This window comes from Globicephala melas, chromosome 7 (genome assembly GCF_963455315.2).
Source record: "Globicephala melas chromosome 7, mGloMel1.2, whole genome shotgun sequence".
Lineage (NCBI taxonomy): Eukaryota > Metazoa > Chordata > Mammalia > Artiodactyla > Delphinidae > Globicephala > Globicephala melas.
The window spans coordinates 6,584,622-6,598,778 of record NC_083320.1 but is presented as its reverse complement, the minus strand read 5'-3'; the positions used below and the strand labels follow the sequence as shown (position 1 = coordinate 6,598,778).

At 38.5% G+C, this 14,157-nt stretch overlaps 1 protein-coding gene across 15 annotated transcripts in view; it reads right to left on the bottom strand.

Moving 5' to 3' along the window:
* The window catches only part of USP40 (ubiquitin specific peptidase 40), a 91,047-nt gene that overhangs the window by 40,755 nt on the left and 36,135 nt on the right, over window positions 1-14,157 (bottom strand). For 13 of the 15 annotated variants that reach the window (XR_009564504.2, XM_060301708.1, XM_030868130.2 and 10 more), the window contains 7 exons: window positions 13,321-13,402; window positions 11,634-11,805; window positions 9,679-9,763; window positions 8,588-8,658; window positions 7,361-7,680; window positions 4,293-4,416; window positions 2,835-2,892 (listed from right to left, as the gene is read on the bottom strand). Coding sequence is in view for 13 of the 15 variants with exons in the window: in XM_060301708.1 (XP_060157691.1) it covers window positions 2,835-2,892; window positions 4,293-4,416; window positions 7,361-7,680; window positions 8,588-8,658; window positions 9,679-9,763; window positions 11,634-11,805; window positions 13,321-13,402 (912 nt within the window). In the remaining 2 variants the exon portion in view is untranslated. Of the gene's footprint in view, window positions 1-2,585; window positions 2,629-2,834; window positions 2,893-4,292; window positions 4,417-7,360; window positions 7,681-8,587; window positions 8,659-9,678; window positions 9,764-11,633; window positions 11,806-13,320; window positions 13,403-14,157 lie in introns of those variants that run through there. The other 2 variants (XM_060301709.1, XM_060301719.1) reach the window with 2 other exon arrangements.

The window sequence follows — 14,157 nt, the reverse complement described above, 5'->3', positions numbered from 1 at the left end:
AAATTTTGTAGTAGTCCAATTTGCTTTTACTTTCATGGTTTGTACTTTCTAAGTCCTATTTTTAAAAAAAATCTCTTTCTTATGGCAAAAATAACAGAGGTTTTCCCCCAGAAGTTTTACAGTTTTAGGTTTTAACATTGAAGTCTATGATCTTTTTTTTTTTTTTAATTTATTTTTCGCTGTGTTGGGTCTTCGTTGCTGCGCACGGGCTTTCTCTAGTTGTGGCAAGCGGGGGTTACTGTTCATTGCAGTACGTGGGCTTCTCATTGCAGTGGCTTCTCTTGTTGTGGAGCATGGGATCTAGAGCGCAGGCTTAGTAGCTGTGGTGCACGGGCTTAGTTGCTCTGCGGCATGTGGGATCTTCCCGGACCAGGGGTTGAACCCACATTCACTGCATTGGCAGACGGATTCTTAACCACTGCGCCACCATGGAAGTTCTATGATCCATTTTGAGTTCATTTTTTACATGATGTAAGGCAAAGTTGGAGGTTCATTTTTGCATCTATTGATATCCAATTGGTCCAGCACTGTACGCTGAAAGAGTATCTTTCCCCATGGAAATACCTTGGCACTTCTGTTGAAAGTCAACTGACTAAATATGTTTGCATCTATTTCTGGCTTTTCAATGTAGTTCTGTTGTAAATACTCTGGAACATTTCCACATACGATCTCTGTTGCACATTCTTCTTCTTAAAAGAGCCCTTAAAAAATTTAAAACCTATTCTTAGCTCACTGGCTGTGCAGAAGCAGGTTGTAGGCCACACGTGCTGAACTCTGCTCCATATGTCTACCCTCATGACTACACACACTGTCTTGATTTCTACAGTTTCAGAGTAAGTCTTGGAATCAGATGGTGTAACTCTTCCAACTTTGTTCTTCATTTCCTCTAAAATTGTTATGGATACTTTAGGTTCTTTGCATTTCCACATAAATTTAAGAATCAGTTTGTCAATTACTACCAAAAAAAAAGAAACCTGCCAGAATTTTGAGTGAGAATGCACTGAATGTACAAATAAATTTTGAGAGAATTAGCCTCTTAATAGTACTGTGTCTTCTGATTCAAGAATATGGTACATCATTTAATTTATTTGGGTCTTCTTTTATTTTTCATGGCAATCTTTTCTAGTTTCTGGTGTACAGGTCTTCCACATATCTTGTTAAATTTACCCCCAAGTATTTCATGATAGTTTATGCTATTATAAATGTTTTCTTAACTTAATTTTCCATTTTTTTTGTTGCTAGTAAACATATATGGATTTTTCTATATTGATTTTGAGTTCTTGTTAAACTCACTTATTAATTCTGGTAGTTTTAATAGGATCCTTGGAGTATACAAACAGATGATAAGCACATCAACAGTGCTCACCATCACTGCATCAGGAAAATGCAATTAAACACAGGAGATACCAATTCACGGTCACTAAAATGGCTACAATCAAAAAGACAATTATAGGACTTCCCTGGTGGCACAGTGGTTAAGAATCCACCTGCCAATGCATGGGACACAGGTTCGAGCCCTGGTCCAGGAAGATCCCACATGCCGTGGAGCAACTAAGCCCGTGCGCCACAACTACTGAGCCTGCGCTCTAGAGCCTCCGAGCGACAACTACTGAGCCCATGTGCCACAACTACTGAAGTCCGCACGCCTAGAGCCCGTGCTCCACGATAAGAGAAGCCACCGTAGTGAGAAGCCTGCACTCGCCGCAACTAGAGAAAGCCTGTGTGGAGCAACGAAGACCCAACACAGCCAAAAATAAACAAAATAAATAAATAAAAATTTAAAAAAAAGACAATTATAAATATTGGCAAGGATGTGAAGAAACTGCAACCCTGATACATTGTCAGTGGGTATGTAAATGATTCAGCCACTTTGGAAAACGGTACAGCAGTTTCTTATAAAGTTAAACATAACTTTGCCATATGACCCAGCAATTCCGAGAACTGAAAACACAGGTCTATACGAAGACATAATGTTTATAGCAGAATCAGTCATAAAAGCCCCAAAGTGGAAACAATCCAAATGTCCATCAACTGGTAATGAACAAACAAAATGTGATATATCCATACAATATATTCCTTTTTATCCAGTCAGCAATAAAAAGGAACAAACTATTGGAACATGCTAAATCATTGGTGAATCTCAAAAATGATATGCTGAGTGAAAGAAGCCAGACACAACAGACTACATATAACATGCTTTCATTTACATGAAATGTCCAGAAAAGCAAGTCAAAAGAAACAGAAAGTAGATGAATGGCTGTCAGGCGCTTGCTATGCAAATGGGAACGAGATCTTTTTGGAGTGATGAAACTGTTCTAAAACTGGATTGCTGTGATGGTTGTACGACTTTATACATTTACTAATAATCACCGAATTACGCTTAAAATGGATGTTTTATGATATGTAAATTATACCTCAATAAAGCTGTAAAAAAACTTAATGCCGAGTGAAGAGTGAGTTTGTAGAATGTTATATTCATTAAGATAGAATTTACATAAATGTAAAAATACAATATACACACACACATATACAGAGAGAGGTATAATATATATAGTGCAATGTGAATGCACGAACTAGATACACACCCAAATCAGATATACTGGTTGCATCTGGGGAGGGATGATAGGTCTGAGGAGGAGAACATAGAGGACTTTATTTGTAATGTTTGAGGCAAAAACAAACACATGGCAAGATGTTAACATTTGTCCATTTTGGGTGGTAGATACGTGAGTTTTCCCTAAATTATTTTTTGTACTCTCCCATATTTTTTTCAATTAAAAATCAAAACAAAACTAAATTAAACCAAAAAACCAAAAGCAAACATAAATGATTACCTAGTTCCTTCATTAATTTTAATTCCTTTATGGCTTTAATTCGAATATCAAACACCACCTAAAATAGAGAAATAAACTAATGACTGTGTATAAGTTAAAAGCAATGGGAGGAGAGGAAAATGAAGATCGTCAGTGTGTGCATATACAGGTTGAGTTATTAATTACCTTACATTTAGCAGTTTTTGCCTACTTGAAAAAAATTATTTTTCCATCTCTGAAATTATTTTCTCTCTTCTACAAAGTCAAAGGCAAAAACTTAGATATTGGTTAAGTTTGTACCAAATTGATAATAATTGGAAAGGCCGCCTACAGAAAACTTTAGAAAACCAAAGACTTAATAGTAGTGAAAGGCAAAAGTGGACAAACAGTTAACTTTTCTGATGATAGCAAACAAAAGAAACTATACGTTTCTTTATGTTAAGAATGATGAATTCAGGGCCAGTGCAGGGGACACGGGTTCAATCCCTGGTCTGGGAAGATCCCACATCTTCATTAATAATATAATATAAAACTGTACTAATAATTAATAAGCATTAATAATATAAAAATGTACTAATCCAAGGGTACTATTTAAAATTTCTACTTAAATTATTTTAGATTGTGTTTTCTTTTCTTTTTTAAAATTTAGGCTAATTGCCTCTAGGGCATAAAATCGTGGAAATTTAGGGGTAAAGCTGACAGAGATCATTGACGCTACCTCCCCACCGGTAACCCCCGCTATGCCCCCCACTGTGCCAAAAAGGAGCAGAGCCTGCAGTAATCAAGGACTGCACCAGCCTCCCATTCAGGGTCAGGGCGGTAGGTCTCCTGAGCTTTGGGGCATTGACCTTATACTGTTCCCACTAATGTGCAAACAAACCTTAAGAAACTATAATTTTATATAAAAGAAAACACTCTAAATTTTTAAAATAAAGTTACAGAAAAACTTAATAAATGGAGACTACATAAATATAAAAAGATGTTTCCTGAAATAATGTTTAAGGAAACCAGTATAATAGTCTTAAATGGAAAACTGAAAAAACTCCCTTTGAAGAGCAACTGGCTTTATACAGAGCACAGAGTATACTGTAGAGCAATTTAAGATAAACTTTAAAAAACCCAAACACCAAAGAACACAAAACCAAAACATATATACCTTGTTTTAAAAATACAGAAAAGGCTCTTGAAAATAGCATTTCACAGTTATCAAATTCAGAAGATTCCATGAACTAATTAAAAAGGTAACTCCCACATTCTAATTCTAGGCTTTGGAGGGAAAAAAAGGCATATATTTTCTTGAAATATGCCAAGGGCTAACAAAGGTAAATAAGCAATAATCAAATGTTACAAATAAAAAGGTGATTTCTTAAGATTTATAAGTTTACTGAGACACCTGTTCTGAAAGATTAAGGTACTGCTTCTAAGTAAAACTGTATTAATGAAAAGCTGTCAAGCACACTTCAATCAATATCTACTCACTGTGTTAAGAGTTGCTGATATTTTAACTTGTTCTTCTTCAGAGTCTAATTGGCATAAATTTTTAACTTGGAGCCAGTCAACCTCATTCACACTGGTGATCCACTTCCCTCGTTTGGTCAACAAACTGTAGGGTAAAAAGACATTTAGAAAATGTGTCTTTATACAGCCCTTTTATGGATCAGAGAGGATTGGAAAATTCATGCTTTTCTTTAGGCACCACTTCCAAAATTCTGCATGTGTCACTTAATGTGACTAATTAAAGGTGACCAAGTTCTACTGAGTTGGGTTTTTGAAAGTTCACTATCTTTTTAGGGTAGTGTTAAGATAGTATTCCACGGAGTCTATATTCATGATTCCAAATATTCTTTGATTTATACAAATAATTTGTTGCCACATTTTTCAAAGAGAACTGTTGTAATTGAGCAATCAGTTGTTAATGTCTACCTGCACGCTGCAATCACCAGTGGAGCTTTAAAAGAGTACCTACGCCAAAAGCCCACCCACAGACTTTAGTAGTTTAAAAGCAGGACAGCATGCACAGCCGTGCAGACTGACGTTGAATAAAAGTACCACATCTGGACTTCCCTGGTGGCACAGTGGTTGAGAGTCCGCCTGCTGATGCAGGGGACACGGGTTCGTGCCCTAGTCCGGGAAGATCCCACATGCCGCGGAGCGGCTGGGCCCGTGAGCCATGGCCGCTGAGCCTGCGTGTCCGGAGCCTGTGCTCCGCAACGGGAGAGGCCACAGCAGTGAGAGGCCCGCGCACCGCAAAAAAGAAAAAAAGTACCACATCTAACGCATATCATTCACATCATATACAATATAATCATTCACATTATATTTTTATTATAGAGGTTTTAAAAAATTTTATGATAGCAGATGGCAGTGGAATGTCTTGTTCTAACAAGATTTTCCTGCAGATAATAGTAAAGGTTCTTGAGGAAGGAGTGACTTCTTACTAATTCACACAGAGGCACTGAGTGGGCTAGCAGAAGTCCTCTTTGGGAGTGTGTAGCAGAGCCCCAAAACACAATTCTACTCTTCATTTCAGTTACTCCACTCTGGGACTCCACCTTGAGTTAGCAATCTTAAATAGAGCAAAGTTTTAAGCACAAAGATGTTCCCTGAAGACCACCTTAAAATAATGAAAAACTGGATGATAACAAGGATGCTAGCTAAACTATCTAGCTCTTAACTTCTTCAATCCTTACAACTGTATGAAGCTGGTACTAATTATTATGCTCATTTTACAGAAGAAGAAATTAAGCAGAGAGAGATGATGTAACTTGCCCACAGTCACACCACTAGTAAGTGATAAAGCTGGAAACAAAGCCAGGCAGCCAGCCCCCAAGGCCTTGTCTCTACCCACTCCTCACACAGGAGCAGTCAGGTAACCTATAACATCAACATAGGTTACTATGCAGCCATGAAATGAGGTTTATGAAGAGCCTTCAAACGTGAGGGGAGGGCTTCCCTGGTGGCGCAGCGGTTGAGAGTCCGCCTGCCGATGCAGGGGACACGGGTTTGTGCCCCGGTCCGGGAAGATCCCACATGCCGCGGAGCGGCTGGGCCGGTGGGCCATGGCCACTGAGCCTGCGCGTCCAGAGCCTGTGCACTGCAACGGAAGAGGCCACAACAGTGAGAGGCCTGCGTACCGCAAACAAAACAAAACAAAACAAAAACATGAGGGGAAAGCAGGATATAACTATTTATCTACAATATCATCAGTATTATGTTTAAAAAGGAAAAAACCGGATTTCCCTGGTGGCGCAGTGGTTGAGAATCCGCCTGCCAATGAAGGGGACATGGGTTCAAGCCCTGGTCCGGGGAGATCCCACATGCCGCGGAGGAACTAATAAGCCCGTGCACCACAACTACTGAAGCCCGCACGCCTAGAGCCTGTGCTCTGCAACAAGAGAAGCCACTGCAGTGAGAAGCCCGCGCACCGCAATGAAGAGTAGCCCCCGCTCACTGTAACTAGAGAAAGCCCGCGCGCAGCAACGAAGACGCAATGCAGCCAAAATATATATATATATAAAATAATAAATTAATAGGAAAAAACCCTTCAAAACAAAAACCCAATTATTCGAGCTCAGAAAGCTAACAGTGACAGACACTGCATGAGTGGTATGGTGATGCTGTTTTGGGTCTCCTGTCTTCACCTCTGTATTTCCCAAGTCCTAATGAAAGTATATTACTTTCTAAAAAGAAATTTATAATAAACTTTTAAATTAAATAAACAAGATAGGGAAATAAATGTCTGGAAAACACTTGTCGAAAAGGGAGTGATACATGTAATCCAAAATAAACACACTTCACAAGTGCTCTGCTTCTCTATGTCACAGCCACTAATAAACAATAATACAGAGCCTCTGTAATCTACGTATATTCACAGCACTGATAAAGCAGGGAACTGATTCATTGGTCATGACCTGAAGTCTTCAATGTGTGGAAATTGCGGGGGTTACAGTGTATGATAATGCTGACCACAGAAGTGTACTGGCACAGACATGGGTAACAAAAATGAAGAGAGGAAGCACCCCTGAGCTTCAAATGTGACTTACAAGAACCAAGGCTGCAATTCCCCAAGTAATTGCCTCACCTGGGCAGCTGGGAGGATCTCAAGCATCATAAAAAGGATTATAACAAAAAACTGAACTGCCTTCTGAGATCCTTGTGACAAGACAAATTTAGCTGTGATAATACCTTCCTCATGAAAAATTTTAGGAACTTTCTCTGTGAGAATGTGCCCTCCGTCTTATAATGAGTGCTAATCAGAATTATTTGATAAGATTCTGTTTTACTGCCAACTAATCTACACTATATCTAGCCTATACCTATATTATTCAGTTACCACATTTACCAAAAAAAAAAAAAAATCACACTACAATATCATTTTTCTCCAGGTTGCCTAACCACAAACATTCCTATTTACAATATATAGAACACAATGTCTAGAAATAAAACGAAACATTTAACTCTCATCATTATTAACATAAAGCTTTAGAGTTCTAAGATACAGCACTGTAACTACAATAAGTTTAAAAAGAATTCTCTTAGCATGTTACCTGTTACCATCATTAGAATCCTGAATTAAAATTGAGCTTCCATTTCTGAGACCTTGTTCTCTGAATGTCTTCTTCAAGTCTTCCTTGGGAATGGTGGTCCAGCTCTCTTCACCTACAGACTCAGCACTGTTGACTAAGATGACTCCGTCTGGGATTGCACAGGCTGTGAATACACTACCTATTTCTGCATTAGATGGAAAGACATATGGAGAGTCTATCAACTGCTGACACTGCTCTTCTTCACTGCTTGTCGCCGGATGAAGAACATTTAAAAGCAGAGGTTCACAGTCACTACCAGCTGGAATCTGGATTCCGCCAACCTACAACAGTATCAAGTCAGCCATCAGTATAGCTCGTATTTGCCAAAATCAGGTCAACACAGTAATGCAGTAACGTAGACTCTTATAGAACAATTCCCTTTTTTTTTTCTTTTCAAGTGAAATGAAGTTTTCACAAATGTCTTTTAAGTATCAGAAGAACAGCTTTAGATTTTTGAAGCTTTTTCTTAGCCATCTTTTACTTTTTAGGAGAGAAATCTGAAGTGGAGACAGACACGTGAGTCCTCAGCAGTGGTAAATGTATGAGGTGGACTGAGGACGTCCACTGAGTGGGTGAGATGCTCCTCACTGCTCTCTTGACTGTGCTCCCCTAAGTCGCCTCCAGCCCTAACAGTGTGACGAACCGCTCCTTCTGAATCCTCATCAAGAGTATGTACAGGGCTTCCCTGGTGGCGCAGTGGTTGAGAGTCCGCCTGCCGATGCAGCAGACACAGGTTCGTGCCCCGGTCCGGGAAGATCCCACGTGCCGCGGAGCGGCTGGGCCCGTGAGCCATGGCCGCTGAGCCTGTGCGTCCGGAGCCTGTGCTCCGCAACGGGAGAGGCCACAACAGTGAGAGGCCCGTGCACCGCAAAAAAAAAAAAAAAGAGTCTGTACAGACCCTCCTGCTCACCTATCCCAGCACAGTGACCCACACTACGTGCCTGAAGGATACAGACTGATCACTTATTTACCTTTGTGTCTAGCTTCTGACACACAGCCTGGCACCATGGAGGTGTTCTACAACTATCTCTTGAACATATAACCAACACTGATTGTACTTAAAATTTACTGGATATTTCAGCAGTTTTCTAATATGTAAGTGCCATCATATACGCTGAATAAAATTTTATCACAACAACTTAAAAAATATCCAAAAGTCTCATGCACATTTCTTCTACACTTATTTACCTCCACCCCATTCCATACAAAGATGTCTTCCCCATCAGCAATTTCAATTTCACACAGTGTCAGGTGATCTCCTAGGAAGAGGAGATTATCAGTGAAACCATTCTCATGATCATCAAAAAAAAATTTAACTAAAGCAACAGCCTAGACACAAACATTTGTTTGAAAAGAAGCATTCTCACTGAGGAAAACTAAGAGAAAGGGAGTAATTATGTTTGTTATATTGATATTATTTTTATCTTTATTCCTTCCATCACACTCTTTAGCCTTTTTTTTTTTCTCTGTTTTCATTTTATGTAAGCATTTCCCCCATAAGATTTGTGGGCATGAGAGCAGGAAAAAAAAAAGTTAATATAAAAGGTCAACTGTACTTGACACTGTGAACATGGGGAAGGCTTACACATCAAACGGTCCTCACTCACCCACTAATGAGCTGTATGACCTTGTGGACTTCAAGCCTCTACGCTTCAGTTTTCTCGTTTATGAAATGGGGATAAAAGAATTTTGTGAAAATCAAATTAGATAATTTACACAAAACACTTATCTCAGTATTTGGCACCATGAAGTCCAAGACAACTGTTACTGCTGCTACTGCTATTACTGTTTTGTTGTTATTTAAAGGAAGTACTTTTAAGCTCCTGAAGAACTTTTGTTTTGCTACAAAGTCTGAAGCTGAGATTGGATTAAAAAAACAAGCCATATTTAACAAGATTTAAATGGTTTCAAACCATTTTGCTCAGAAGTTTGGGGTAATATAAAAAAATTTCCAAAGTCTTTAAGAAAAAATTTGTTTAGGTAGAGAAGTAGCCTTAATTTCAGAAAATACAAAACATTTCCATGTTAGCAAAATTTCACACATTACATATATTGGATACATTATAATCTAAATAAATAGTTTTATTAAATATGAAAAACTAAATATACTATTTGTTAAAACCAATGTGATGAGAACCTGCATAGCTAAGAAAAGTAGTATGTAGGGGAAAGACTGGCCAAGAGCAGAAAGTCTCAGACGAGCCCCACAAAACGTACAGATGAGCCCCACAAAATGTACATATACACAATAAGTTGCTGTGTTTTAACATTTCTCTTACCATCAAGTGTCTGGTAAACATGAAGTCCTGCTGGTACAAACTTTGCAACACTAAGAACCATATCTCCTTCCCAAAATTCTAACAGCTGCAGAATATGAATGAAAGAAAAGAGAACAATGAAAAATCACATATAGATCACTTTTCCAGGTTAAGTAAGAAGAGCACTGTGCCAATTTACTTATGTAGCTGACACAGGGAACAAGAAAATGAACACGACAATCCCCATCCTGCACCAAAAATGAGGAAAGTAGACATGTTTCAATGTTAAATCAGTCAAAGCCAAAGATGGTTAATCTCACATCCATTAGTGACTGAAGAACCCTGACATACACAAAGAGCACAATGACCATCTAAACAACAACCATTTCTACTTAATTTACGGGAAGATCACTTTTATCAGAAGGCAAAATGATCAGTGTGCCAGCCCAGGAATCCTGGTCCAAAAGAGCAAAAATGACGTGTTTAATCAGTACTGTTCAGGGAAGAGCAGCACACACGAATACTCTTGTTTCTTGAAAGGAATGTCTCCCACTGTAAATTTAAAAAGTAGCATTACCAGTTTATTTAATAGATTACCAGGGATTTGTTTTTTAAGTTTCTAGCTCCAAGACTCGGGGGACTGTGGTAACCTCACCAAAACAATGTCACCAATAAAGGCCAGTCCTATTTAGTCCCTCTCCACAATATCACAAGATAGTTCTCTTAAAAAGAAATTTCATACTTACACATGATTACTTAACTGTCAGTCTCTCTGCCTCTTGCCAGTGGCTTAATTCTAAGATGTGCCACAGGCAGAGATGTGCACTTAAACCATCAAAAAGCAGACTGGCATGAAATCTAAACCTTGTAAAGGTGACCAAGGTCTTTTCCACTTGAAACGTTACCCTAGGCAGGGTCAAATCTCCAAGTCCACCTATATCATCACTGCCAGGATTGGCTCAGAAATAAACTTTTAGTGGAAAATTTCAGAAGTACTAGATAATTTTAGAAATCTTGATCCTGATCCAACATTTAAATATTCAAATCAACTAAAGTTAAAGAAGAAATTGGCCTGCCTTTCTCTGTACAAGAGGAAAATCAAAAGAAAGCTAATAATTTTGGTAAATGATACAGTTTTTCAGAAAATTCACTTAATTCTGGGGTGGGGGGGAAGCTTACATTTTCTATTTCCCTTTTCCTCTATCAGGAAGTAGTGTGGAGTGAAGTATAATTAAGGGGAAAGAAAGAGTAGGGAGACCAGGGCTGGAGTCCTAGTTCTACTGCTAACTAGATGTCTGACCCTGGGCAAGCCATGAGATCTCTTTAAATCACAATTTCCTCATCTTTAAAATGGGGTTATCTTGCCCTCATGAGGTTAAAGAATCAAATGATAGAATTTATATGAAAACATTTTAAGTAAAATAAAGAGCACTGTTGTCGTCGTCGTTAAAACACGTCAGGATAAATAATTTAGAGACAATGATTACAACGATGTTTGCTTTTACTATAGACCAGTAGACATTTTCCTTCACTTAGGAATCTTATTAATAAATGTTATTCTACACTGAAAGGTAGAAAAGTTAGTTGCTTTTATTTGTTTAGTAGCTCTTGGTTTTAGGCAACATAATTATCTATCTTTTTACTCCTTTTAAAAGACAATTCTCTTTCATTTATTTTTCCCAAAAGAGACAACCTTATACTCTTTCTCTCCCCCAGATTAAATATACCAGGCTTGATTCTCCCCTGAAAACCTGCTGGCAGGACTCCTGAGTCTTGATTGTGCAGAAAAGCCTCTCTAAGAGACTTACAAGTGAGGGGAGAACATGTGGACCATCCCTCTATGGAAGTGGTAGATGTAGGATTTTCCTAAGCAGCTGTGAAAAATAAATAGTTGTATCCTAAACAGGAGTTTGAAAAGGAGAATCCAGCTTAAGACAGACCTGAATGTCTATTAAGAGTAAGTGAGGCTAAATTACCTGAAATATTGATTGTCGAAGATCTCCTAAAGTTTTTCTTTTATCAAAGGTCAAATCCCACATGCTTTCTGTTTGAGAGACTACTGGGTGCAGAGCCCCATTGAAGAAATGATAATAAGGGCCGAGGTGGAGATGCAATTCAAAATTATTGTTTGTAGAATCACATTCTGCCCTTTAAAGAGGCATAAAAAATACATAAATGTCATGTTTTTACAGCAGATACTGTTTCATCTCAAACCAAAAATATCTGATTTACAATATAAAGAAGTTCTCCACTCCACCTAAGTAATTATAATTAACATCCTTTTCTTCCATGCTCCAAAATAACTCAGTTTAGTTTCTCAATAGCTCTGCCACGGTGAATTCCAAGGAAGATGGTTTTAATGCACACTGTGCAGTGTTACTCTGAACAAATACTGACACTTGAACTCGTCCAATACTGAGATTATAATTATGAACAAAATGCTGGAAACACGTTCCTATAACTGTGGTAAGTGCTAGATTTACAACTTCTATTTTCTCCTTGCTTCAACTAGACCCCACAGACTCTCCTATAAACTATTTGAAGTCAGCCTCATGATCCCTGGAGTCTGCTCTCTCCAAGTCAAATGGCCTCAGCAGCAGCCGGGCGCTTGCTACACTTTTCTGAACCCATTCAGCTGCTGTGAAGCACGGCACCAAAAACACTTCAGGCAGCCCCACCAACGGAGAGTTGGATGAAGCTATAGCCACCATTCAGGTACCTCAGGCACAATTCTGTGAATGTGGTCAAAGACAGCATGAGCTTTTCCATGACCACATTAAAAAGCTTAGTGCTCGCTGACTAAAACCCCACAGGCTGTTTTTGTTTTTAATACCAACTGCTAATCCACATCACTCATGCAAGCTGGTTATCTTTCGCACTTAAGATATTCTACTCTGTTAAATTTTTATATTTTTAGTGTCTTGATTTTTGTTGAGATCTCCTCTGATCTTAATTTGCCATTCAATCTACCTATTTTTTTTTTCTCAGCTTCAAATCAATGATAAAAATGTTGAACACATCCCTGCTATGTAATCAGCCCCTCAGGTCCACAAGGAGACCATGGGAACATCCATTTCCCTAATCCAGTACCCCACCGACCCAGAGAGCAAAGAACCAGTTCTTCATGGTCCAAGGTTAGACCTCAAAAGAGAATGTTCAGATCATCAAGTTCTCACAAACCATCCCTTTAATAATCCATTGTAGGCTTTTGCCCAAGATTGACATTAAGCCAAACAGTCTGTAGACTCCACATTTCCTCCCATTTGCCCACCTCTGGTCTGATGTAACTACGGGCTAGTTCTTCACAAACCACTTACACGTGAGGGCGAATTTTCACAATGGGCTCTGTGCCGAGGGAATAACCTGACAGGCCAGGACACAATTCATTCAGCACAACTACGTGCTCACAGATTTCTCTAGTTTTCTTAGGCTTCAATCTCTATTTAGCGATGGCCATTTGTCATTACTTCATTCACTCTCACTGGGTAATTTCAAAGTAAAAGATACTCTCAGTATAAAAATTCAGCAGCTAATAAAAGGATACCGGCATTTAACAGTTGACTTTTTTTCCTCTTTAATTTTCATTACTGAATACTTAAGACCTAAGTTAGATCCTCGTTCCCCAGAAAAACTATTCAAACTCTAAAAGTAATTTAAAATTACCTTTTTATTTGTAGTTCAATGTTGGCTGCATCCATTTCATTCAGCAAATGACATGGAACCCTGTACCTTGGGTTAGCTCGAGCTGTGAACAAAATTTTCCATAAACTTGTGCTGACTCCATAAAAACAGGCTGCTGAAGAGGTAGCACAGAAAACTAGAAAGGACCTCGCTGGGAGCTAGGAAAGCTTCTACTGCCTGTGTGAACATGAATTTTCTCTGGATCTCAGTTTTCCCATCTTCAAATTGAAAACATTAAAACATGTGAAAGGTAAACAGTTCTTTAAGCCAAGCTAGAGAATTCCATTTCTTCAACTCTTTCTAAATATACTTTTTAAAAAGAACACCTGCTGTTTTCTTCTTGATAACAAATGTAATAATCGGTCACTGTGAAAGTTCTGGAAATGATTTTTTTTTAATGTAAAATAAATAAATATTACCTATAATCCCACTCCTAGGGAATACTGCTAAAATGCGATCTATATACTTCTGGTCTTTTTTCTGTTCTACACAATGTGTCTATACATACACACACACACACACACACACACACACACACAACACACACACACACACACACAGACACACACCACACCACACCACGCTTATTTAAAGCAACTGGGAGTATAGTCAACAAACATGTAAGTTGCTTTTTCATTTCATATGTTGTGAATATTTTTCCAAATCTTTAAATGATTGCATAGTAGCCCATTCTATAAATAGCATAATTAATCTAACCAATCCTTTTCTGGTAGACAGTTAGGTGATTTTCTGTTAGTCATTACTATAAAATAACGGGGGTAGCAAACATCCTTGAACATAAATAGGTATACACAGTCC